At 56.2% G+C, this 23,880-nt stretch overlaps 10 protein-coding genes across 10 annotated transcripts; 3 read left to right on the top strand and 7 right to left on the bottom strand.

Moving 5' to 3' along the window:
* Positions 1-214: 214 nt before the first annotated feature.
* On the bottom strand, positions 215-1,899 carry PV07_11117 (uncharacterized protein; the record flags this gene model as incomplete). The annotated part of the gene is made up of 2 exons (XM_016398518.1): positions 215-391; positions 490-1,899. 2 exons carry the CDS (start codon positions 1,897-1,899, stop codon positions 215-217), a joined length of 1,587 nt encoding a protein of 528 aa, XP_016243080.1.
* Positions 1,900-5,242: 3,343 nt separating this feature from the next.
* PV07_11116 (uncharacterized protein) lies at positions 5,243-5,734 on the bottom strand (the record flags this gene model as incomplete). Its single annotated transcript, XM_016398517.1, has 2 exons — positions 5,243-5,482; positions 5,540-5,734. The coding sequence occupies 2 exons, from the start codon at positions 5,732-5,734 to the stop codon at positions 5,243-5,245; spliced, it is 435 nt and encodes a 144-aa protein (XP_016243079.1).
* Positions 5,735-6,147: 413 nt separating this feature from the next.
* On the bottom strand, positions 6,148-6,510 carry PV07_11115 (uncharacterized protein; the record flags this gene model as incomplete). Its single annotated transcript, XM_016398516.1, has 1 exon — positions 6,148-6,510. One exon carries the CDS (start codon positions 6,508-6,510, stop codon positions 6,148-6,150), a length of 363 nt encoding a protein of 120 aa, XP_016243078.1.
* Positions 6,511-6,931: 421 nt separating this feature from the next.
* PV07_11114 (uncharacterized protein) lies at positions 6,932-9,686 on the bottom strand. The gene has a single exon (XM_016398515.1). It carries the CDS (start codon positions 9,370-9,372, stop codon positions 7,141-7,143), a length of 2,232 nt encoding a protein of 743 aa, XP_016243077.1. The 5' UTR covers positions 9,373-9,686; the 3' UTR covers positions 6,932-7,140.
* Positions 9,687-11,043: 1,357 nt separating this feature from the next.
* Positions 11,044-13,542, top strand: PV07_11113 (uncharacterized protein). The gene has a single exon (XM_016398514.1). It carries the CDS (start codon positions 11,387-11,389, stop codon positions 13,250-13,252), a length of 1,866 nt encoding a protein of 621 aa, XP_016243076.1. The 5' UTR covers positions 11,044-11,386; the 3' UTR covers positions 13,253-13,542.
* A 186-nt stretch (positions 13,543-13,728) lies between these two features.
* PV07_11112 (uncharacterized protein) lies at positions 13,729-15,550 on the top strand. Its single transcript, XM_016398513.1, has 5 exons — positions 13,729-13,889; positions 13,962-14,055; positions 14,296-14,459; positions 14,541-14,634; positions 14,716-15,550. Exons 2-5 carry the CDS (start codon positions 14,033-14,035, stop codon positions 15,098-15,100), a joined length of 666 nt encoding a protein of 221 aa, XP_016243075.1. The 5' UTR covers positions 13,729-13,889; positions 13,962-14,032; the 3' UTR covers positions 15,101-15,550.
* Positions 15,504-17,495, bottom strand: PV07_11111 (uncharacterized protein). Its single transcript, XM_016398512.1, has 3 exons — positions 17,316-17,495; positions 17,129-17,259; positions 15,504-17,043 (listed from the first exon to the last, which is right to left on the bottom strand). The coding sequence occupies exons 1-3, from the start codon at positions 17,362-17,364 to the stop codon at positions 15,895-15,897; spliced, it is 1,329 nt and encodes a 442-aa protein (XP_016243074.1). The 5' UTR covers positions 17,365-17,495; the 3' UTR covers positions 15,504-15,894.
* A 223-nt stretch (positions 17,496-17,718) lies between these two features.
* On the bottom strand, positions 17,719-19,459 carry PV07_11110 (uncharacterized protein). Its single transcript, XM_016398511.1, has 5 exons — positions 19,232-19,459; positions 19,030-19,159; positions 18,825-18,948; positions 18,268-18,746; positions 17,719-18,180 (listed from the first exon to the last, which is right to left on the bottom strand). The coding sequence occupies exons 1-5, from the start codon at positions 19,424-19,426 to the stop codon at positions 17,861-17,863; spliced, it is 1,248 nt and encodes a 415-aa protein (XP_016243073.1). The 5' UTR covers positions 19,427-19,459; the 3' UTR covers positions 17,719-17,860.
* A 242-nt stretch (positions 19,460-19,701) lies between these two features.
* PV07_11109 (uncharacterized protein) lies at positions 19,702-22,265 on the top strand. Its single transcript, XM_016398510.1, has 2 exons — positions 19,702-20,687; positions 20,740-22,265. Exons 1-2 carry the CDS (start codon positions 19,729-19,731, stop codon positions 20,780-20,782), a joined length of 1,002 nt encoding a protein of 333 aa, XP_016243072.1. The 5' UTR covers positions 19,702-19,728; the 3' UTR covers positions 20,783-22,265.
* PV07_11108 (uncharacterized protein) lies at positions 21,591-23,398 on the bottom strand (the record flags this gene model as incomplete). Its single annotated transcript, XM_016398509.1, has 3 exons — positions 21,591-22,879; positions 22,947-23,109; positions 23,195-23,398. 3 exons carry the CDS (start codon positions 23,396-23,398, stop codon positions 21,591-21,593), a joined length of 1,656 nt encoding a protein of 551 aa, XP_016243071.1.
* Positions 23,399-23,880: the final 482 nt, after the last annotated feature.

Below are 23,880 nucleotides of genomic sequence, written 5' to 3'. Positions count from 1 at the left end.
AAGCACCCACAGAACTACAGAGGAAAACGCTCTATTTCGCGCTGTCCAGCTTCAAAGACAAAACGAGCGGACCAAAGCCCAGAAAAGAGGTGTACGGCCCAAGAAACCCCGAGATCAAGTCTTTGTTCTTGGGAGAGAGAAAAAAGGGTCTAAATAGTGTCCGTATCAAACAACACATCTTTCCCGCCCTCTATCTGTACCCATGGTTTCTATCCTATACCTTTGACGCACGGCGCGCCTCCATGATGTTCGCCTGGATCATCTTGCCGACGTTGGGGCCGTCGTACTTGCGGACGGCGTGGAAGAACCACCAGAAGGTGGTGAGCGCGACGACCCCGACGAGGATGACCGAGTTGTAGTTCATGGTCGCCACGGTGGTGGGGAGGGCGTACTGGATGAGAGAAAAATCCGGGTGTTAGCCCCTTTCAAAGGAATAGTGGTGGGAGGGAGGGAGGAGGTGAAGATGTGGGAAATGTGGGCAGAACTTACGGGGAAGCAGTAAAAGGTGTCGAAGAAGATGATGAAGATCACGGCGAGGCCATTGACCAGGTAGCCAAACTTGCCCAGAGTAAAGGGCCCCACGGGCATGTACTGCCTGCGCGTGATGATGTTGGGCAGGATGGTCACGGCGTACGAGACGCTGCTGAGCACGACAAAGGAGCCGGCCAGGTCGTTGAAGGCGGTCTTGCTGCCAAGCGTGATGGCGCAGAGCCCGATGGTCAACAGGCCGGTCAGGAGGGTGGCTTCGATGGGGCAGCTCAGCCGCTCGTTGACGTGGGAGAAGAAGCCCGCGAACGGGGTCGCGTTGTCGCGCGCCAGCGCCCACCAGGTCCGCCCGACGGTCAAGAACGTCCCGATCAGGCACGGGACGAGGGACAGGAAGATGATGAAGAGCAGCCCGAACGTCGCGGCCCGGCTGCCCGTCGCTTGCGAGTAGGCCTGCGCGAGCGGGAAGGACCCGTTGCTGTTCTGGACCGCGGTGAGGTCGTTGACGCCGTAGAACAGGGCGATGGCGAAGCACCAGGCGTAGAGGAATCCCAGGCCGATCTGGGCGAAGATAGCCTTGGGCAGGTCGCGTTTGGGATTGGGGAGTTCTTCGGCCATGTGTGTCACCCCGTCGGCCGTTCCGATGGTGAAAGCCCCGTTGAGGACGCCGGTCAAGAACGCCACTCCGCCGCTCCAGCCCGTGTTGTTCTGGAAGTCTGTCCAGACGAATCTGTTGGACGCGTGCGTCGACGGCATCCCGGCGAGGACAATGATGGTGATGATGCCGCCCACCGTGACTATGAACAGGCCGAAGTGCTGCAGGTACGCCAGGGTGTTGTTGAAAAAGATGGTGACCGTCAGACACAGGATGATGATGCACAGCAAGCCCACGAACAGATTCCAGGGCTGGATGACATAGTCGGGATGGTACAAAAAGTACATTTGCACACACAGTTCCGACATGATGTATGCAATGGACGCCAGGTCAAAAAGCCAACCGAAATAGTTCAGAGAGCCGGCGAAGAAACCCATGGGACGGCCCCATTTGGGTCCCGCGGTGATGGTCGCCCAGTGATAGACGCCTCCAGAGGAAGGCACCGAGGACGCAAGCTCGGCAATGGACGCGTTGATGAAGCTGTAGTAGAATGCGGCAATCCACAGCTCCCAGATCACTCCGGGCGCACCTCCGTTGTAGATCGAGACCGCGAGTGACGTCCCCAGGGCGACCCATGCATTGTCGACCGTCAACGCAAGACCCAGAATGCTCAAAAACCCATACTGGCGATTCAGCTGGTCGATGTGGCCAGAGGCGTTGACAATCTCTCCCTCCAAGGATATCACAATCTGCTGCTCGCCCGAGGCCAGGGGTCCCTCGGGACTGTCTCGCGGTTTCTCCTCTTTCACGTCGTCCATTGCCTTGTAAACGTAGAGTACAATGTTAGGGTCCCAAGATACATGTGAGATATTTTTTCAGTCCCACTTGCGCCGCACCAGCAGGATATCCTAGAGGAGAGACAAGCCGTTAACAAGCACAGAGACAAGTGACACAGGGGACTGATGCCATAATAATATGCGAAAAACAAAATCCATCACACCGGACCAGCAGGTGGTCGATAAGGGCCTTGGGGGCCACCACCAGGCTGGAACCAGGAGCTCGTGTCCGATTAGGGAAGCTGGAGATAGACCGCATCGTGTCGACGCGATGACACCTATCTTTCACGAAGCGGATATCAAATATAAACAGTCAGAGCGGTGCAGAGGGCGACAGGAAGATAGGTCGATGATTGGTGATTGGTTGTAGATAGGCCTGTGGCTCCTGTTTGACGTCTCAGATCTCGTTACCTCGTGCGTGGGAAGGGCTAGGGGTTAAGCTTAAGTTAGGATCCCAGATAGCCCGGGCTTGTAGCACGCGGAAGATGAAAAGATAGAACTTTGTATAACCTCATGCGCTGAGTCAATTGGATGACATGAATAGAAACCTCGTGCGAGGATTGTGTAGAGCAGCCAAGCGTTGTGGGCGTCGTCATTACAAGATTCATGCGTCTGCGCTCTACCACAACTCCGACTCACTTCGAAATCCACCATCCAGCCCGCAACGTCCCTCCATTCATCTGTCACACCGACTTCGAGACGACCCAGGCTGCTGCTGCGAGTCAGGATGGCATCCCCAGGGGCGGATCACGATACTTGGACGGCCTAAGGCGTCGATAGCAAATCCGCCGATCCTGCGGGCGCAGAAATGCCTTCGGACTGTGGCCGCGCAGAGCTCAATCGTGGGGTCAACCAGGTCCGTTTCAGCAGGTTCACACGGCCTCCCCTCTCACGACTCATGTTCGCTTCGATCCGTCATCAGACTTCAGCGGCACCAGCGGGGTGGATTGAGAACCTAGACACGACTTTTGAATGACGTTTACGCCCTCAGTACTGCTGGGCCTTCTACTCCTTCCTACACACCAAGAGTATCAACATCCCCCCCTTCCTAATCAGAGCAGCAGAGCAAGATATCCGACGCCGGCAAGGAGCATCAAGACCTGCTGCGGCTTCCCACTCGACCCAGAACGTCTTGCCAGGGGATTCAGTACATGAGCTGCCCCCGACGAGGAGCTTGAAGATGACGCCGCACTAGACGCTGCGGAAGCGCTGGCAGAAGCTGTCCCAGATGCCGACGAAGGCGCCGTAGACGACGGGATCGCTGGAGATGGCGAGGGCTGCGACTCCACGTTCCCAGTAATGACTCCTCCTTTAGTGACCAGGGGATAGACATAGCTCCCATTCGAGAGCCCCGGCGCAGGCACATACCACCGAAGCAAGAGGACGAAAGGGCCGGGTTCTGCAGGGGAAGGCAGCCAGTTGGACGTCCAATTGCTTGGTGGCCGCTCGGCCTGGACGAGAATGTCGAATGGCTTGTCCACCGCGGCGCCGTCGCTGCCCGCTCCGTACACAGGGGTGCCGTCTGCATAAGTCAGGTTGTCGCGATCGCCGAGAGAATACCTATTGATCGGATTATCCACGAGATAGCCGTCGACATCGTACATGGTGGCGCTCCAAAACCCGAGCTTCGTCAGAGGTGGTTTGCCGGAGAATCTGAGAATGTAGGATTCGTTGGCCATCAGGCTCAGATTCCCTGCGAAGGTAGGATAAATGGCTTGCGAAGGCTGAAGCATCAGGTACCCAAATTGAGCAATGTAGGCGCGAGCCACAACGTTGGTGCCATATACACCGGAGACCTGCGGGTTGTTGATGGTCCACCCGTTGCCCATATTCAGCACGCTCCCGTTCACGAGAGGGAACGTCTGCACCGCACTCTGGGCTGCCAGCCACGCCGAGGTCATATTGACGCATGTCGGTGTCGTGTACGTGCCGCCCGAGATCCCCGCTTGAGTGAAGTTGGAGGTGGTGACAGGAGACTCGCCGCCGGTAGCATTGAAAGGAGAGACGGGCTCGAACCGTGCGTCCAGCTCCATCACACTCTGCGCCGTCGAGTTCGGTAGGTTGGCGAACATCGCACTGTCGAGCGCCGGGCCGACCACCGATCCGTTGCGAGATACCGCGGTGATGCTGTAGCCTTCCAGGATTCCGCTCGCAACAGATAAGTCGCTGGCTGCGTCCCTGACGACGATTCGATACAGAACAATGCCGAAAGTGGTGGGAGAGTACACGGTACCCATATAGCCACCGCTGCTGCTGGATGTCGAGAAAGTCCCCATGGCACCACTGGAGGGCGCCAGGGTGAGCAGATACTTGCCAGCTGGATTGCCGCCCACTGGACCCAGGTTGACATAGTTATCCCCGTATCTGAGAGGACATGATCAGCAGGCATTCACAAAGAGGAGGAGTCTCTGACATACGGCGTGTAGAAAGACACGGCATAATAGCGGCCTTCGACCTCTGGAACATCCACCACCAGGTCTTGACGGGACAGATCGTAGAAGACACTGGCATAGAGGGTGTCTCGGTTTGGTTTGACGACCGCTGTCGACTGGGGTGTGGCCAATGTCGAGCTGGGAGCGAGCTGGTTGGCCCCCAGGCCTGCTTTCAACAGTCCGCCGAATCCCTTTTCATAGGCGAGGAGGGGGATGCCGTACTGTGATGGATCATGTCAATGTCCTCGACACTGCGCGAGCTCGAAGGGAGAGGAGCACCATACCTCTAAGCTCCATTCCGTGGCTCGTTCAGGAGGGCACGACGATCCAGAGGACTGTGCTCGCCCCAGCAGTGCACACCGAAGTAGGCAGACTGACAAGAGCGTGAGAGTGTTGGACCACATGTTGAACCTCCTTGCAACCCTTCACGCATGGACTTGAGGAATCATAAGAGGCCCCCCGGTTGAGCATTCCTTGTAGTCTTTATACCACCCACCTCCATCTACCCCGGAGAAACTCCAGACGCCTTCTCCGCAATTCGGCATCGACACGGTAGTCGGCATGCAGGAACATCGTCATGTTGAACCCCTCACACTAAAAAGATACCTAGGCAGTCAGGCGAAGGGAGCCAGATCAAGCTTGCTGGTTTTAGCTCGGAGAGGGTGGGAGGCTCAGGGAGGCTCGGGCAGTTGCTCTGGGAGATGCTTATAGAAGCTTGTGTCGAACGAAAAACATAAGCAGGTTCGTCCCGTCATGATTAGCGGCTCGCCTCGCTGCTCACCCTCTGCTCATCCTCGGCCCAGACCTGGCTGCTTGCTGAGCGATCACTGGGCGCTCCCTGAGTACTTTGCGGAATTGGAGAGTAAGACAATGCATGTTTGCTGCAACTCCGTCTACGAGTGAGCGCTGTTGAGCTCTCCTTTGATTATTCTTGTGAGGCGTGCAACACTTTCGTGTAGAAGATCTTCGTCTTCCCACGCGATGCAAAGCCTGATGTTGTGACTGAAGGCTTCCTGTCCCTCAGTATCGTCCTCTTCCGCAATGGGTTTACTACCGCTGATGACAGAGACCGCCTCTTCCTCTCGCGCACGTTGACAGAGATGATCGACATCACAAGCCAGACTCGCGGGCAGCTAGAGCCACACAAAATAACCTCCAGCTACCTCATCCTCGGCCTGATGGGTTCTCACACCTAGAGGCGGCAGATGAGTCTCGATCGCCTCCATGGGCTTATAGTAGCGCCGAGCATACGCAGGCCGAAGGTCATGCTGAATCTTGTTCTGCAAGACATGGGTCTCCAACATGTTGTCGATGAATGTAGCAGTCAGTTGCGAGGGCGCGCCACCGGATTTGGTCTCACCGGACTGACTTATGCCCTGTACCATGGATAGCGTGCCCCCTGTCCATCCGGTGCGACAGCCGGGGCTGACAGTTTGGCTGAAGCTTCCGTTCGAGATTGCGTTGCCAAATGTGCTGGTGAGACCGTTATGGAGATCCCTGTCCACTTCGACAACCCGAGAGCGTAGAGTTCGTTCGATGATACCGAGTGGGTTTCCAGGTGTGATAGACTACGTCAACAAGTCATATGCGTCGTCGGTAATGATGAGGGCGTCGAACTTACGCGCGAGGCTTGCCAGTCCTTTACGCTGGCTCACGCTCATTGTCTTTCTCGACGAGTTGGAGAAGGTGAGCACTGCGTAGTGTTGCCCTCCTCGGACGCCTTCCGTTCACTCTTTTCGAGGCCGCGTCGGTGATGAGCTTCCAAGTCGATGTCTTCTTCGTCCTCAGGGGATGGCCTTCAAGCGGCCTTCGAAGCCTGAATCGCATAAATGCGGCAAGCGAGAAAGTACCCTAGGGCGACTAGAAAGCAGGTCCTCGTGAAAACAGGATCTGTGTAGATTTGCAAGATACGTGCGAGGTTTTGTGAAGCTTCGCCTGAGATAGTAATACGTTCCGCCGATATTGACTCAGCAGGCTTGTAGAACTCAGCGGACCACCTTGAGATGGATTGTCGTAGTGGAGGGGATTCCCAAGTCCGGTCAATATCCCAATAGATCTTGAGCGAAGTTCGAGTTTCTACAGTGCATTTGTTGCTGCTGTGCTGGAAGGAGTCGCGGATTTCAATAATGGATAATTTCCCAGACTTTTTGACAGCAGCCATTTTATTGCGATGATACCAACAGTTCCAAGTCAAGTAGACACTCGCAATCGGCGACAGAGATACAGATGAACTTGAACCAGGTAAGGGCCTCTATGAAGGGGAGAGGCTGCTCTCTATCTATGTAGAGAGTGCCAAGGCGCTAGTGAATATACGAAAGGATCCTCCCGCGTCTTAATAATATTAGCATCCGTTCCCCCACAACTTGAGCCTCTTAAAGAGGCATGTTAGGCTTGGCCTGGGCAATAGCTGCCACCTGGACACACTCTTGACATGCTAGGGCGCGGCAAGCAAATCTCCAGCAGGACCTGAACATAAAGCAGCACAGCCTCGCACGTACCTGGGCACTTAGGTAGCTTGCTTCAGCCGCCTCAGAGAGCCTTCAGCTATGTGAGCGATGCACTTGATGCAAGACATTGTGGAATTAATTCGTAGTAATATTGCATTATAGTGTATGACACAATGAGAGCCACCACACGGTCAGATTGAGATACGTTGCTTAGCATATAAATACCTCCCCAGACGTCGTTCCGATCCTGGAAACCACAAGGAGAAGTCTTTCATTAACGACAAGAGGTCCAAGACTCAAGCCCCATCGACGGCATCACTCGCGTCATGGGATCGAGCCACGCCTCACACAACGGGCGTATCAAAGATGTCGTTCCTCCAGCCACCGCCCCTCTCTTCCCCGTCCTGTACAGCCTCCTCTGCCCTCAGAGCCTCCTCGTGCCATAATTTGACGATACTCCCAGGTGTATACACTCCTCTGAAAACACCCTGCTTCGGAGCGTCCACGCCGATCCTCGTGTACAGGTCTGGGTCCTCTTCCGGCGTCAACCTCGCCATGACGGCCTTCAAGAACGTGACGACGTCTTGGGGATCGGCAATGCGAGTGGCACGCAGTCGTTCTCGGGCAAACACAAGCTCACGGTTCGCTGCGCGCAAGGCCTTGACGATGTTCTCGGCAAGCGCCTTTTCCAGAGAACGTCTGACCAGGTGTTTTAGCAACGGTTTGAATAGCCAACCTAGCCAGGACAACTTTGACTGGCGGAGGTCATAATCAAGCTTGTGAATGTGAACTCTCACGCCTCGCAGGGTGAGAATTTGTTCGAGCTTCTCGTGACCGATCTCCATGTCCAGAGAGACGTCGATGCCGCGCTCATCCAGGTAGAAGCTGGCAATGCCCTCATCGGCAAAGTGCACGAGACCAGCATGGCCGCGGATCCAAAAGCCTAGGTCTTGAGCCGCGACGCTGAGTCCATTGATGGAGATAGTGACGAGGGACTTGGTGCTGGAGACCGTCTTTTTCGAGTGCGTCTTGCGGATCTCGAGGTCGTTCTTGGTCGAGACGAGGAGACGGTAGGGCAGAAAAGAGGTCGAGTTGACGTTTCGGCCGGGCTCTAGCACCAGGTTTTCGAGGAGGAGGTCCATTTCCGGAACACTGACCTCCACCCGAGGGATGGGGATGTATTGAACGCTCCGGATGAGCAGAGGCAAGAAAATGTGGATGGCGTCGGCGATGAGGTCAGGATTAGTGACCTTGTTCGGCGGCGTCAGAATGGTATAAATCCGCTTCGTGGCCAGTAACAGCCCGTTGACGTCCTTGTCTTCCATGACAGAGGTGACGGTGACCTGTGCTTGCCTCAGCATTTTGTCGAAATCGGTCCTGAACTCGGACTCGTTGCCCAGCTTGGCCGACTTGTCTTTGAGCTCGTCCAGTTTTTGGTCCACATTGTCAAAGAACTCCGGATCCGTGAACATTCGTTGCACCGCGTTGCCCACTTCGACCATGAAGTTCTCGAATTGAGGGTCTGATTTGGCGTGGCTCATGACCTTGTTGAAGTCCTGCTCCAACTGCTTCCACGCGTTGGGGTCACCGAAGCTGCTCAGAAAGCTCCAGAAATTGTGCACGGCACGGTCCAAAGCTGGATTGGTGTGGATGTCTTCTTGTGCCGCAGCGACAGTGGTATCTGCTATCCGAGAATAAGCCACAGCGTACCGTTGAATCAATTTCGAGATGGTCGACACCGAGTCATAATAATCGGTCCGAGTCCTCAGCCTCAGGATTACTTGCTTTAGACGGTAGAGCAGGGTGTCTTTCTGAGAGCCGCCAAAATTCTCCTTGGCGCTCTCGACAGCATCCTTTCCGACCTTTGCTATCTCCGAACCGATCATCTTTGACGTCTCTTCCGCATTCTCCTCCAAGTCTTGCTTGGACGGTAAGGTGGCTTCATCAGCCCCTGGTTTCGCCACGGCCTGTTGTTCCTGCTCTGAGAGCTCGAGTTGTTTGCCGGCCTTCTCGGCTGCAGAGGACAAGGAAAACGCGGTATCTGCCAGGACCTCCCTTCCGATTGTAGCAACATCATTGACGAACAGTCTGAAATCGGCATTGGTCAGGAGCAAGCTGCCGACCGTGCGAAAGCACTCATAAGCAGCACGAGCATCTGCCCTGGCTTTGACTTTGGAAGCCGAATGTGAAATGTCGTCAACATCCAGCGATATCCGAGACTTTGTTGTGTACCAAATGAAGTCCTGAATCTGGTCTTGGTCATTCTTGTTCTTCAAGATCTCAATGAACAGCTTGATCCAAGTTCGACAATTCCGGATGAGTGCTCGGCCTGAGTCGCTCAACTCCTTGTTGTTTGGATTGAGGATGTCCGCCGCGAGGAGGGTGCGCAGGTTGACGATGGTTTGCTCGGTGGAGGGCATGTAACCTTTGGAGAGCGCTCTCAGCATCTGGTAAGTGTGCAGCTTCTGGTGGAGAGCTCGCTGGCGAGTCGTGTCATCTTCATAGCGAGGGAGTAACGGATCAGTGTCTTCCCCTCGTTTGCGGCCAAAGCCACAGCATCGGGCGAGGAAGGACATGATAGCCGCGATCTGAAGACGGGGGAGACGCGATCGTGGCTGAAGGCTCGGTCACTCAGCGTAGCAGAGAGGGAGGAGCCGTGTGAGGATGGGAGACAAATTGGGAGGCATCCATCTGCCTTGGAACAGCTTGCACAATGCAAACGCAACAGTGAGTTGAGGTTCAAGTCTCAGACTGCGGAGTTGCAGCCTGCAGCTCCATCGTCATCGTTCGCCTGCCAAGGCTCTCCGGAAAGCTGTACCGACTTCCCACCAATCGCTGGGCTGGCACATCGAGGCGCATCAGCCCTACACTTGGGTATGAAGGGGACAAAGTAAAAGGGTTCGAGATGGAATAGGATTAAAAGAGCTCAGTGTCGAGGTGATGTCAGAGTGTCTGTCAGTACATGCCCATGCGCTTGTTCGCAGCTCCCAGCTCCCAGCTCCCAGCTCCCAGCTCCAGAACAGCCCACAGCCACCCATCGACGACCAGAGCTCTATTTTCCCCTCGCTGGGCCCGCCACCCAGTTGCGGACAGGGCGCGGAGGAAGGGCTCGTCTCGAGTTGAGGCGACAATTCCTCGCCATTCGGGCTCGGTGAAGAGGGTGAGCTGCATCTCGGGTTATTTGATTTGGGGCCAGGCCCCGTCAAGCACAGGACTTTCCGAATGCTCGTATTTCTCTCCGCATTTCCCTGCACCTCCTGCATAAGCGGCCAGCCCACGAATATCTATGATTTGGTCTACATTGCACTTTTGAGTCTGGGGAAGGTCGGAGCGCACTAAATGGGTCACAGGGTCAAGCGACGATGAGAAGTCGGAAACTTCACAGACCGCCATGCTCACCGATGACTCCAGACCGCGTGCAACAGCCTTGTGGTCCCGGATCTGGAAATAGATTACGGCCCTCTGATAGTCCGACATTGTTGATAGGCATTGACCATTGGCCACAGATCTGCCAACCATGGACTCTGGGACGAACTATTGCTAGCTGCAGCGGACGGAAAGGTTCTACAGCATATCCGACACCGCTCTGGCGTGGACAAGCTTCACAGCACGCAGAAGATAACAAACATCACGGTGGTAACGGCCGACATTGAACTGAATTGGGACGAACCCTGGTAGTTGAGACACACAGTAATCTCGGCCCCATGGTTTGTCCGCTGAGTCGCTGACACCATCGTATTCCCCCCTCAGCTGCTTCCGCAGTCGGTCGCCGCGAGGACAGTCTCTGGAGGCCGAGATCAAGCTCACAGGTCCGTCAGGGTCCAATTGGGGATGTTTAACTGACTAGCCCCCCTGGAAACACTGGGGATGGCGGACGCCAGCCGGAAGCCCCAGAGTCCACGAGTCCTGATAGGGGCGCGCCGGCTGCTCCCAGGGTGCCTAATGCACCCCTGGTGCCCCTAGAATTTTAGAGCTCGTTGCCCCTTTCAGCAGCCCGTCCGCGCCTTTGGAGTCATTCAACTCTTTCTCACTCCGAAAACTGCGCCCTTGGATTGGCTGCCCGGCTGTTTATGATTCATCCGTGCTCCGATTCCTCCAAAAAAACACAAAAAAAAAAGTTGAGTTTTCAGTTCAACAACTTCTGGCTCACCAGGTTGACCGCCTCACAGACTGGACATGGCTCTCTCACCGCACCAGTAGTCGCACGGCTGATTGCCGTCTCATATCCGTTCCTTCCCTTTTCACCCATTTCCCCACCGTCAATTGTGCTCGTTAAAACGTTGATGATACGCCATCCGTGACTAGTCCGGTGTGACTATTTCGCCCTGGCCGCCGCATTGTCTTTGTTTAATCCTTTTTCCACCCGGTTTATCCCATGAGCTGACACAGTCCCTATATGTTTGGCCTCGTGGGAGATAAGTCCCGTTACTCATCCTCGTACCTCTTCCGAATCCACTTGGAACCCGTCGAGTCGTTTCCCAAGCTACCCTCAGCCCAGCGTGTTGGTGCCGGCCCGAGTGTCACTTCGGAGTCGAGTCTGTACACTGCAGACCATTGATAAAGTGTTGCATCTCCTTCTGTGCCCTCCGAATGCTCTCCAACATCTCAAGATATCCAAAGTCGAGGCCAAAAAACCTCTTCAACCTCGTCCACTCTGCAACCATGTCCACCTCCGCGCCCCTCGAGGCACCTGTCGCCCAAACGGTTGGTAATCTGACATCAGTCACCAATCCCCAGACTGCCCATACCCATCGACCCAAGTACACTCACGCAACCGCTCACGTCCCCAATCGGGCGGCTCACTTTGACACCTCTCTGTCGGTCCCCGTGCGGAAGTACCTCCAGACGTACGGCCTCACTCCTCCTCGAGCAGAGAGTTACGAAATCCAGAAGAAGAGATGTTTGGCACAGTTGGCTCTGAAGCCCACAGATCTTGAGAGGTTTCTCTACCTGAGCACCATCAGGCACAACAATGTCCATTTGTTCTACCGCTTGTTGACCGACCACTTCACCGAGTTGACTCCTTTGGTCTACACTCCCACCGTTGGAGAAGCCTGTCAAAAATGGTCACAAATCTATCAACAAGCCGAGGGCATGTATCTCAGCTTCGAGGATCGAGGCCATCTTTCGGCTATCATCCAAAATTGGCCTCAATCCAACGTGGAGATCACCGTCATCACTGACGGTTCCCGCATCCTCGGCCTGGGTGACTTGGGAGTGGGTGGCATGGGCATTCCGATTGGAAAGCTTGCTTTGTACACTGGCTGTGCAGGTATCAGACCGGAGGGCACTCTACCCTTGACCGTCGACCTGGGCACCAGCAACAAGGAACTGCAGGAAGATCCGTTGTACATGGGCAGCCGGAGAGGCAAGGTCACGCCCGAGGAGGAGCAGGAGTTCCTCGATGAGCTGATGGCGGCGCTGAAAGAGCGTTGGCCCGATATCGTCATCCAGTTTGAAGACTGGAAGAACCCGTTCCCCTCTCTCGAGCGCTACCGCCAGGACTACGCCATGTTCAACGACGACATCCAAGGTACTGGCGCTGTCATCATGGGAGGCATGATCGGTGCCATCAAGGAGTCTGGCGTTTCGCCCAAAGATCACCGTGCGGTCTTCTTGGGCTCAGGCTCAGCCGGCGTTGGCGTCGCCAAGCAGATCGTGGACTACTTCATGCACGAAGGACTGACCGAGGACGAGGCCAAATCCTGTTTCTGGCTTGTCGACAGCAAAGGCCTCGTGACGCAAGACCGAGGTGACAAGCTCGCTGAACACAAGATCTACTTCTCACGAACGGACAACAACGGCCAGCAGTTCAAGACCTTGGATGACGTTCTCGAATATGTTAAGCCCACCATCATCATGGGTCTCAGCACGATCGGAGGCGCATTCACTCCTGAGATCCTGCAGAAGATGGCCAAGTGGAACGAGAGGCCGATCATCTTCCCACTGTCAAACCCGTCTTCCAAGTCGGAATGCACTTTTGAGGAGGCAATCACCCACACCGACGGCCGAGCGCTGTTTGCTTCCGGCTCTCCTTTCCATCCCGTCATGCACAAAGGCAAGATGTATCATGGCGGTCAGGGAAACAACATGTATGTGTTCCCCGGCATTGGCCTCGGGACCATCCTGTCCAAGGCCGTCCAAGTCACGTCCAACATGATCTATGCTTCTGGCGAAGCCTTGCCGACCATGATCACCGAGGAGGAGAAAGAGAAGGCCCTGATGTACCCTTCAATTTCACGCATTCGGGATGTGAGTGCTCGTGTCGCGCTGTACGTCATCCGGGCGGCGCAGAAAGACAATGTGGACCGCCTGCACCATCTGCGCGATATGAGCGACAGCCAGTTGGAAGCATGGATCAAGGAGAAGATGTACGATCCCCACAAGGAGACTCAAGAGCTGGAGGATGAAGTCCGCGGCCTCGTCCAAGATTTCATGACCTCGCCGAAGCTGTGAGCGACAGGTGGGTGGGTTTAGGTTTGGTATTTAGCGAACTTGCGGTACTGTGTGACATTTTTGTGCTGTATGTCTGTTTCACCAAGGTGTATGTCATATGCGAGGTGTATGTGGACGGACTTGGGGCTGCCGACGGTACTATGTACCAGGAACTGCGTTGCGGGAAAGGGATCTGCACCCTCAGGCTTCGTGCAAAGCCAAAGCCGGGGCCAATCTTAGGTAGAATATTCGAAGGCGACGAGACTTCTTCCGGCCAATTGCCAAACAAAACAATGGCACTTATTATTCAATCCAGCATTCCTGCGCGTGCATTTTGGATATTTGTTCGTCCCCGTATACCTGTGATGCTGGTGGCTGTTTGATTGATGGCGAGGCTGATATGCCGAAGTTCTACCTGTTGCTGTGGCTACCCTACCGCCAAGGGATTCAACCTCCGACTGTCTTCTTCCGCAAAAAGAGGATGTTCGACATGATGATATGAACGCAGGCGTGATATTTGAGACCGATTTTGAACTGTGCAAGCAACCCTGCCACGCAACCTTTCTATCTCCATTCCGTCCTGCGCAGGCAACATCGTTTGTCTGTCCTGGTCGCGCTCTCACCAAAGGAAGGCAGGCGCCCGACTGACTGACCGACCGTGAGTATGGCGCCCGACACAACTTCACATCCTTGGGACACTTTGACCACTGACTCCTGGAATGTGCGGCAGAAAACGTCCCTCCAGCAGAGATTTGACTTGCGAAATCTCTCTCAATCGAAGACGACACCACTGTCCTCCACATGGCTTCTTTCCTGACCACCATGTACGAATTTCTCAATTCCTCTCCCTCTCCGCAGCCCCTCTCCCCTCATTTGACATTGAAACAATCCTCTTCATGTGTTACCATCAACTCCTACACCTCGTGTGACAAGAACGACGAGAATGAGGGCCCTGATCCTGCCAATACCTCGCCCAGCACGCCCTCCCGCGCCGTCCAACTCCTGCGTCTGGGCTTGTTTTCCTCTCCTTCCCAGAACAATATTGACCCTTCTTCGCCATCTAGCAATGCCCGCACCCGAGGCCAGTTCAAACCGCAACGCGCCAACAAGGGAACCTCAAGCTATCAGCTGAGACAATTCGCCGAGGCGACGCTAGGAAGTGGCAGTTTGAGAAAGGCCGTCAAGTTGCCAGAGGGGGAAGATCTTAACGAATGGCTGGCAGTCAACGGTAACCACATATGCCTTTCAGACAGGGCCGAGAGAGAAATCGTGGAATGGAATCGCTGACAAGTCCCGTGGTGTCTGGCAGTGGTCGATTTCTACAACCAGATCAACTTGCTTTATGGATCCATCACCGAGTTCTGCTCACCGCAGTCGTGCCCCGAGATGAAAGCCACCGATGAGTATGGTGACCCTTTCCACTTCGAACTTTGAGCCGCCTGACACCCCACACCCGCCTTGATGGCCGCTAACGATGCTTGCAGGTTCGAGTATCTTTGGCAAGACGCTGCAACTGGTTTCCCGAAACCCACTAAAATGCCCGCTCCGGAATACATCGAACATCTCATGACCTGGGTGCAGTCCAATGTCGACAACGAGAGCACTTTCCCCTCCCGGATCGGCGTCCCCTTCCCGAAACATTTCCCCTCTACTGTCCGACAACTCTTCAAGCGCCTCTACCGCGTGTACGCACACATATATTGTCACCATTATCAAGTGATCGTGCACCTCGGGCTGGAACCGCACCTGAATACGAGCTTCAAGCATTTCGTACTCTTTGTGGACGAGCATGGTCTTGAAAAGGGCGGGGGTAAGGATTACTGGGGCCCTCTCGGTGATTTGGTGGAGAGCATGCTGAAGAGCGATTGAGTCGACTTCGGTCTGTTCGAGCCGAAAGAGTTGATGAAGTGGTGGAAGTCATGTCTGATGACACCTGGGTTGGGTTGCGTTCAAAGAGGCAGAACAGGCATGGAACAGGGTGTACTGTACCGATCAGCGAGGCGTTTTCACGGGTGGTTGTCGGGGACGATGGGCTTTCAGGTTCGAGGGGACGACGGATGCTGGCATTAGATCCGTTTATGTTTTGATTGATCGATCAACATGCGCGATGAGTTCTTGACTTTTTACTGATGGGCACACGTTCAGGACAGGGGGGTCTAGCTCGCGGGCGTTGGGTACTCCAGAATACAAGAGGTCCCAGTGTCAACTCATCTTTGAGCCGCGGGGACTGCTAACGGACGGCGATAATGGCTGTGGCCAAGAAAGGGCCAGCACAGGAAACAGATACGGAGTTACGGGCTCACAAGGTCTTTTTCATGATTTGTTTTTTCTTCTCTTTTGGATTTTTGTCCTCTCCACTACCCATGTGGGCTGGTAGATTGGGATGCTTGCCCTCTTACATGGTTTGGCCCTCCGCAGATCAGAGCTCTGGTTGATTTTCTTTCTCCTCCTTTCGCCGTAGAAGTACATCGAAAACGTGGTCGAGACGATACGACAACTGTGGCGGTATGCTGGATGGAAATCACACACAATGGCTGAGCCGATCCACGTCGACGTCGACGCCCGCGTCCACGCCCACGTCGACGTCGCTGCGGCTGCGCTCTCCGTCCCCAGCTCGATCCAAGCTGCTAAGGACATCCAAGACACAGAGGGACAGGGCATCACTAGTACCCTCCTCTTCTCGGATAGCCGCCAGGCCCAAACCCGCCTGGTCCGCCGCCTCGCCGACCCCCGCGCATCCCGTCGTCGCTGTACATCCGACCTCCGCCGCGCGGGAAAGGGCCCGGTGCACCACCGCCAAATATCCCTCTGCCAGGCCCGGGAGCCCCGCCGACCCCGTTGCCGTAGTGCGAAGGCCGCGAGTTGTAGGTGTCGGGTCTGTCGTCACGACGATAGGAGCCGCGTCCCGCAGGACGAGCATCGCGACGGTCATAGCGATCTCGGTCCCTGTCCCGGTCTCGGTCTCGGTCTCGATCGCGGTCGCGGTCGCGATCACGATCATGATCTCTCTCTCGTTCTCGGTCCTGTTCGTGGTCGCGGTCGTGGTCGCGGTCGTGGTCGCGGTCGCGCTCGTAGCTTCGCTCTCGGTCTCGTCGATCCTCGTCTCTCCTGCGCTCAGCGTGGCGTGCGTGCGCATCAGGAGGCAGCGGTTCTTCAAAGCCGTAGCTTCCATCTTGGACGTCCGCGTCGGCGTTTCTGGGTTCCCGGGTACGTCGATCGTCGTAGGAAGCCGCCCCCTCTGTATCCATCTCCACGTCCTCCATGGTGTTCTCATCTCCAGGCTGTGTCTGTGTTTCTGGTATCAGCGCTTCAGGCGCCGGATCGAGGTTCGATTGATTGGACTGCGGTGTAGAGGTCGAGCCTGGACCAGGTCGCTTGAGGGAAAGTCGCAAGATACGTCCGTCTGCTTTCTGATTGTTGTACGTGGATATAATCTGGTCCGCGATCTGTCTTTCAGTAAACACCAACTCCGCCACCACAACTGGACTTGTCTTGACCAAGCGACACGAGAGCATTCCGCTGACACCGCTCTCGTCCAACGTTTCCGCTTGTAGGGCAGATTCGATATCGGCCGCCGTCGTACCAGGGGCGAAATTGCTGGCTTCCACCACGAAGGGGCCTGCCTTGCCTTTAATGCTTAGACCAGAGCCTCTTGGTTTTGGTTGGGGGGATATGACGTTGGCTTGGGGAGACTCGAGCGCGGAGGCGAGGCGAGACGAGCGTGCATTTTGAGGGTTTGTTGAGGACGGCCTTGACGGAGGAGTGAATAGATGGTTACGGGAAGAGCCTGAACTGGTCACAGACGAAGATCGCTACACCAGCCGTTCCCATCAGCAATGAGTTCGGACATGATTCCCCAACGCTTCCAGCTTGACAGGACTTTCCGCTTGGCTATACCTTTGTGATGCGACTCGCGAGGTCAGGGGTCCGTAAAGAGCCTTTGCTTGTGCTTCTGGGAGCGTTCTTGTTCGCTTTACTTCTGCCAAAGATCTCGTTTGCCAGCGCTTCATTCTTTTTGCGCTGTCGGTCTGGGAACCCGTCAGCGGACCGTCAGGCGCAAAGAGCGACACGGAGAGCGAAATACCAGCCTGAATTATTGCGTCGAAATCGGCGGCGACTTTGGGATTAGACATGGTGGTGAAGGGCTGCGCAGAGGGAGAGACAGACGGCGGCGGAAGAGACCATGTGCGAGGAGCAATGGGAGTTTAGTCAGGGCAGATCTAGAACTGCATGGGCAAGGGACACTTTTTGGACCAGGAGAATCTGCAGTTGGAGACGACAACAAGCTACCTCTTATTACAACAATGCGGCGCAGGCCAGGGACCCGCGCTGTGGGCGCAGCCTTGGCATATCAAAGTGCCCCGTCCAACGAGGCGGTAAGATATGCTCCAGCCTCTTTGAACATGTCAATCCTTTGCCTCTACGAGCCCTCACTTTTAGCCACGTCGGACATCAGGTCTATGAGAGAGCCCCCACTGACCTCCACGTCCTTCTCGCTCGAGACACAAGCTGCCGGGTCAATGTTTGAAAGTAAGGTATATGTCAAAGATACGAGCGTATCTCTACTTCTATTCCCACTGAAGTCGCGCTGGAAACTGATCGGGATATGAAGAGAACAACGAGTGGCCCTCAAGCCAGTTCTGCCTCGATCACACTTTGGTCAAACTGACTATAGCTCCAGATCCCATTGACTTTCAAACCGATGTCGGGATCTTCGAGCAACGCTTTCCATTGACCCTCTGACCTCTCGCTCGCGGCATAGAAGGACATCATTTCCCAGTCGAGAGCTGACAGGGTTGAGGCAACGGCCCTTTCTGGAAGCACGAAATCCCACAAGATAAGTTTGGAGTGCCCCTTTTTCATGGCTCGAGCGATATTCTTCAGAATCAACCGTGCCCGGTCGTCCGGGTAGTCATGGATTATGCTGTGCAGAAAATATGTTCTCGCCCCTGCAGGTCGGTGTACGTGCATATCAGACAAAGGCTACAAGCTCGAAGGGGACCTGGGGCACAGAAAAAAGTTATTACTGCACTTACCTTCTATCGGTTGTGGGGTGAAAAAGTCATGGGCCATGGCGCGAAGGCCAGCCTTTAAGCTGTTCTCGGGAATCGAATCGATGACTTCAGCCCGATCCTGAAGGACCAGGTGGCCCGGGAAGCTGTCGAACGGGTGTCGAACGAGGAACTTTTCCAGATCGTGCCCTACGCTGCCTCCAACATCCACCAGGAAGACCGAATCGTCGTCGCCGGTCGTGCTTTGTATTAGTCGCTGCTTCACAGGATAAAATCCCAAGTCATCGTCGGACCAGTGCGGTCGGTCGAGCATCCACGTAGCCATCATACTGGCAAGGCCCTGGGTCTGCCCACGTTGCGCGAATATGTCCAAGATATGTGTCTTGCCTTTCGCATCGAATGTATGTTGCGCCGGTGTATTGAGGGGATCTGTCGGGCTGGTATAGCCATTCTCTGCAAAGAACTCGGCCGTCTTCATGTTGATCGGGATACAGATATCGTGCCTATTTCTCCACAGAGGTCGGGTGCCTGTCAGTTTCATATTCAGGGTTCGATTTGTCTATCTGTGTCAAGTGACGCACATCAGAACAACGCTCTCCCTGAAGATGGATTTTGTCATGGCTTGTGCAAATGGGTTCAGCACGTAGCTGTCTGCATCGACTTGACGAAGAGTGTTCATCGCCGCGAGATGCATCATCATCCGCCCTGGAAGTGGAAACCCGTGTCAGCACGAGGACAGTCCCTGGGCTGCAGAAGTATTGGATTCTCGAAACGGGCTGGCCGAACCAACCAACCAAGGCTCTGCTGAGCACGCTGCCGCAATCTGGGCACTTGTTTTCGGACAGCCATTGTCTGCTGCAAGATGCTCAAAGAGCCGCAGGTCAACGGCCATGCGCAGCGCGGCAAGATGACTGGGCTGTTTGTGGTCGCTCGAGGTCAGAGAGAACCCGCCAATGTCCAGGATGGATGGATCGCACTGCGCACTGACCTCAACCCATGTCATCCTCACCACCGCCTCGCTGGGAGTCTCCAGGGCCGAGGCCAGCGAGCGACACGCCTCAATCGCGGCCTCGCGAGTCTTGAGATCTCCCGAGCCAAAGGCCTGCACATGTTCGTTGACATCCTGCAAAAGTCGGGAGATGACGTCCATGTCAACATGCGCAGGCAAGGAGGACGGCGCCATGATACTTTCCGTGTGCCCGTTGCGGAATCGGTGCTCACGAAGCAGCAGAAGGTTTGTCACGATAATCACAGCCGGCCTCTACCCCTCCTCGTTCTCAACCTTTCGCCGTGGCTAGCGACGGCGCCAAAGGCAGCAACGCCGGCTTGTTGACGGGCCACGATCCTAGTTCGCAATAGGCTCGGGGATTCTGGGCCTTTATCGCCCCTCGCTTCCCCCGTCCAACATCCTCCTCGGCTTCCCACTCTAAAAACCTCTAGCTAGCTAGCGAACTCGCACGAGTAGCTCCAGTGTTGTACCTAATAATGGCTGCCCACAACGAGGACCTGATCCATGTGGATGACTTCGACTCGTTCGAGGACGAAACATACGGCTCCCTCTCGGATGATGGGAGCAGCTACTTGACGTCCATCTCGACGCACATCCGCAATGGCATTGAAGAAAACGGCCGCAAGTACCCCGCCTATGGCAGAAATATGTACGGCCTCCCCATCGACGAAAGGGAGCAGGAGCGCAACAACATCCAGCACGTCAAGTTCCGCAAAATCATCGGCGGGGCGCTGCACCGTGCTCCGATCCCCCTCGCGCCGGCGAGGATCCTGGACCTGGGCACCGGGTCGGGCATCTGGGCCATCGACGCCGCCGACCAGTACGAAACCGCCGTGGTGACGGGCGTGGACATCGCGCCCGTGCAGCCCGAGTGGGTGCCCCCGAACTGCCAGTTCGAGGTGCAGGACATCGAGGACGAGTGGCTGTTCTCCACCACCAGCTTCGACTTCATCCACGCCCGCGAGCTCATCATGGCCGTCCGCGACTGGGACCGGCTGTTCAGACAGGCATTCGACCACCTGCGGCCCGGCGCCTACATGGAAGTCGGGGGCACGTACCCGACGCCCACCTCGGACGACGGCACGCTGCCAGCGGACTCTCACCTGAAGGAAGTCGAGCGGCTGTTTTTCGAGATGGCGGATGCCATGGGCACGCCGCTGAACGCGCCGACGCTGTGGAAGGCCCAGATGGAGCGCGCCGGCTTCGTCGACGTCACAGAGTCCATCTACAAGGTGCCCCAGGGCATCTGGCCGAAAGATGGCCGGCTCAAGGAGATCGGCGCCTACGAGAACTTCAGCCTCCGGAACGGCCTGGACGCCTACCTGCTCCGCGGCTATACCACCATGCTGGGAGGCAATCCGGACGAACTGCAGATCCTGATCGCCGAGACGAAACGCGAGCTGCGGAATCCCAAGATGCACAGTTATATCTTCTAGTAAGTTTTTGTGGTTGGTGGTGAGAGCGGCCCAGAGACTAACGCAGCACAGTTACAACGTCTATGGAAGGAAACCTGCCCCCACGCAGTCTTGAAATCCAAGAGGCGAGGCGCTCTATCAGTATCCCACCAAGTGCACCTCATCTCGAGGCCATGTGTCAGGGAAACCCGGACAGAAAAGCTGTCAACGACTTCACTGACCAGATCTCACATGGCGCAGTCACTGATGGTATCATCTAGACATCACCGCCAGCAATGGAAAAAAAGGCGTTATCTGAATAATCTGCCGATGAGCAGGAGGCTGAGTCGAGATTGGCTCGAACCCACTCCCAGCATGCCAGGAGACCGACGGCATTCCAGACGGCGATTCTGTCCACCTACAACGGCACCTCAATACTCCGCTTCTGCCTTCTGCTCACCACGGCGGAACTGTCGTCCACCACCAATGCACGTCGTTATCGCGCTCGGCTTTCCTCCAAAACAAGGACCATTGAGGATGGAGTTTCAGGCGAACATTGCCCCGAGGGACGCAAGCAGTGTCGGTGATCCAGGCGTCTGGGAGGTTTCTGGCGTCCCCATCAAGGACAATCTCCTTGGGTTTGTTGCTTTCTCAAAACGCGGCAATCCAGACTGATGCCGCTGGTCAGTATGATTCGCACTGAGAACAAAAGCACTTTGTATTCGCTTACCATGGGTACACGGGCATGAAGCCTGGCTGTGTAAGCGGCCGGCTATTCAAAAATAAGCCCGCATAAAGAACTCCAATAACATGGAAGTGACCAAAATCCCTGCTGGTCGTTGCTTTGACCGGGCATGCGCGTCTTGACATCGTTCTTCCTCGTGGACCTCGCGGGTCAGGTGCGGCGCGCCCCGTGCTTGGAGGGTTTCCTGGCGGCTTTCGTGTCATGCCTTTACCTTCTCTGTCTTGGAAGTGGCGAGGGTATTTGAGTCTATTTCTATGTCCCGAGTCGAACTTTCGGAGGCTCTTCTGGCCTTCCAGTTCGAGACGATCTCGTTCTTGAATTCTTCCAGCTCGCTGTCGTCGCCGAGGAGGAGTGTTTGTGGGGTTATTGTCGTCGACGTCGCCACCGCCACCTCCACCGGCTGCGACGATTCCCAATAGAGCCAGCGGCGCATCGCGTCCATGATCTTCTGCTGCTTCGCAGGGCCCGTGAGCATCATGATCTCGACAAACTCGAGGGCCTCCCAGGTGCGCAGCGCGGGCAGCGGGTGTCCCGGCCCGTGGTAGAACCACAGGCCGTGCTTCTCGGCGCACGCGACGACAATGTGGATGCAGTTCTGCATGGCGAACCGCGGGGGCACGCTCAGGTCGACGCCCTCGTCCAGGCTGTTAGCCGTCATCTCGCCGACGTCGGCCAAGAAGCGCTCCGCCGCGGCGTCGACGTCTTGCAGGTTGCACAGGATGCCGTGCAGGGCGTAGATGCTGGCCATCAGCAGCCGCTCGTCCGAGACGGGCAATCGGATGGACTTGGGCGCCAGCAAGCGGCCCATCGCCGTCGTCGGGCCCAGGGCCAGGCGCCGCGCCGCCCAGTAGCGGCACTCTCCGTTCGAGCGGGCTGTCTGCTCCGTGGCATCGTTCTCCCCAACCGCGTCAGGGGGATGACATTGGCAGTGGGTGCCGGAGCACCGCGCATTCCGCTTGAGACGGGTCCAAGCTTGGATCCGCCGCAGGTTCTGGCTCGCGCCGTGCATGGCCGCCTCGAGCGCGGCGCTCGTCGGGAACATCGTGGGCACGCCCGTCTGCAGAAACGCCTTGAAGGCGATGGACCCCGACGAGAGCCGCATGCGCTGCAGGTTCCGAAAGTCCTGGAGCATGTCGAGGCCGGCCCTTGTGTGCGTGCGGCCGCGCTCGGCCTGGCCGGCCATGGCGTCGGCGTAGCCCGCCACGACGACGCAGGTGATGGCCCAGTCCCACGGGTGGCCGTGCTGGTTCTCCAGCAGCTGCCTCAGCAGCCGGTAGTTGGTCGCCTGCCGCGCCAGCATCCATTCTTCCGAGAACTGCGGCTGCTGCTGCGGCGACTTGAGCGTGTTGACGATGGCCGCCGCCACGTACAGCGCGAGCGACATGTACGCGCCCCCCGTCAGGATCTCGGGCATGACCGAGTCGCGGAGCACGTCGTACGCCGCCCACGGCCGGGTGCCGTAGAATCGGCTCGGCACGTAGGACATGACTGTGTGCGCACACCATGCCCTCGGTCAGTCTCAGTGAATCAAGGGGAGGAAGAGAAGGGGGCTGACGGAAATGGAACAACTTGTGCTCAATCGACCCGGTCACGCACGGGAAGCGGACGAAAGGGTCGCATCCATCCACGTCTCCAATGCTGGGCGGCACATTGGCCTGCATTCTTCGCGAAATGGGGGCCTGGGTGTCGTTGTTGTCGGCAGGCATGGTTTCCGGCTTCTGTTACCACACGTGTATGTATGTTAGACTGGGCACTTAGTTGTCCTCTGGAGTCGGTTTTTCTGGACTTTCTGACCGGTTTTACCTTTGTGCGTTTCTTGAGCCGCAGGATGGACTGCGACCCGGCCCTTGCATGCCCGCGCGCCGTGCGCTTGGGCAGTCTGGCCAGGACGTGAGCAGACCGCCGGGCATGGGACTTTGCTTCGGCGTCGGTGAGCTCGGCGTCGCGCTTGGTCCGTCTGAGCGTCGCGGTCCTCACGGGGAGGAAGTGGATGGTGATCTTGGTCATTGTCGCATGGTGGCGGTCCCGAGTCGTATGCCCTTCTTCGCCCAATATACTCCGGGCGGCACCATTATATATAACACAGCCTTGGTAGTGACTGACGGATCCCCCTGCGCGGCACCTGGCCTAGTAACTTTGAGGTAATAACCCTGATCGAACTGCCCGAAGTGCTTATTAAGCCTCGCATGCCCGCCGTTGAGACGAACTAATACGATACATAAGACGCCGAAAGAGGATGGTGTAACTCGATTGGATTGGGCCAATGCAGCCGGCCGCCCTCCTGCAGCAAGGCGTCGCGCAGATCCCCCAATCAGACGCAGCTGGTATCTTGCCGAAAGGAGATTTGGCGATAATCATACGAGGTACTCCGTACATTCTAACCGGGCCGCCAAGTGCAGACCGGGTAGACCACCACCTCTGGACAAGAGTCTGTAGCTAGCGCAAATGATATTGATATTGGGTACTGAAAACTATGAGAAGGGGCTTCC

Source organism: Cladophialophora immunda, assembly GCF_000835495.1.
Source record: "Cladophialophora immunda strain CBS 83496 unplaced genomic scaffold supercont1.7, whole genome shotgun sequence".
NCBI lineage: Eukaryota > Fungi > Ascomycota > Eurotiomycetes > Chaetothyriales > Herpotrichiellaceae > Cladophialophora > Cladophialophora immunda.
Note: the sequence above shows the minus strand (reverse complement) of the source record. Positions and strands in the feature narration are given on the sequence as shown.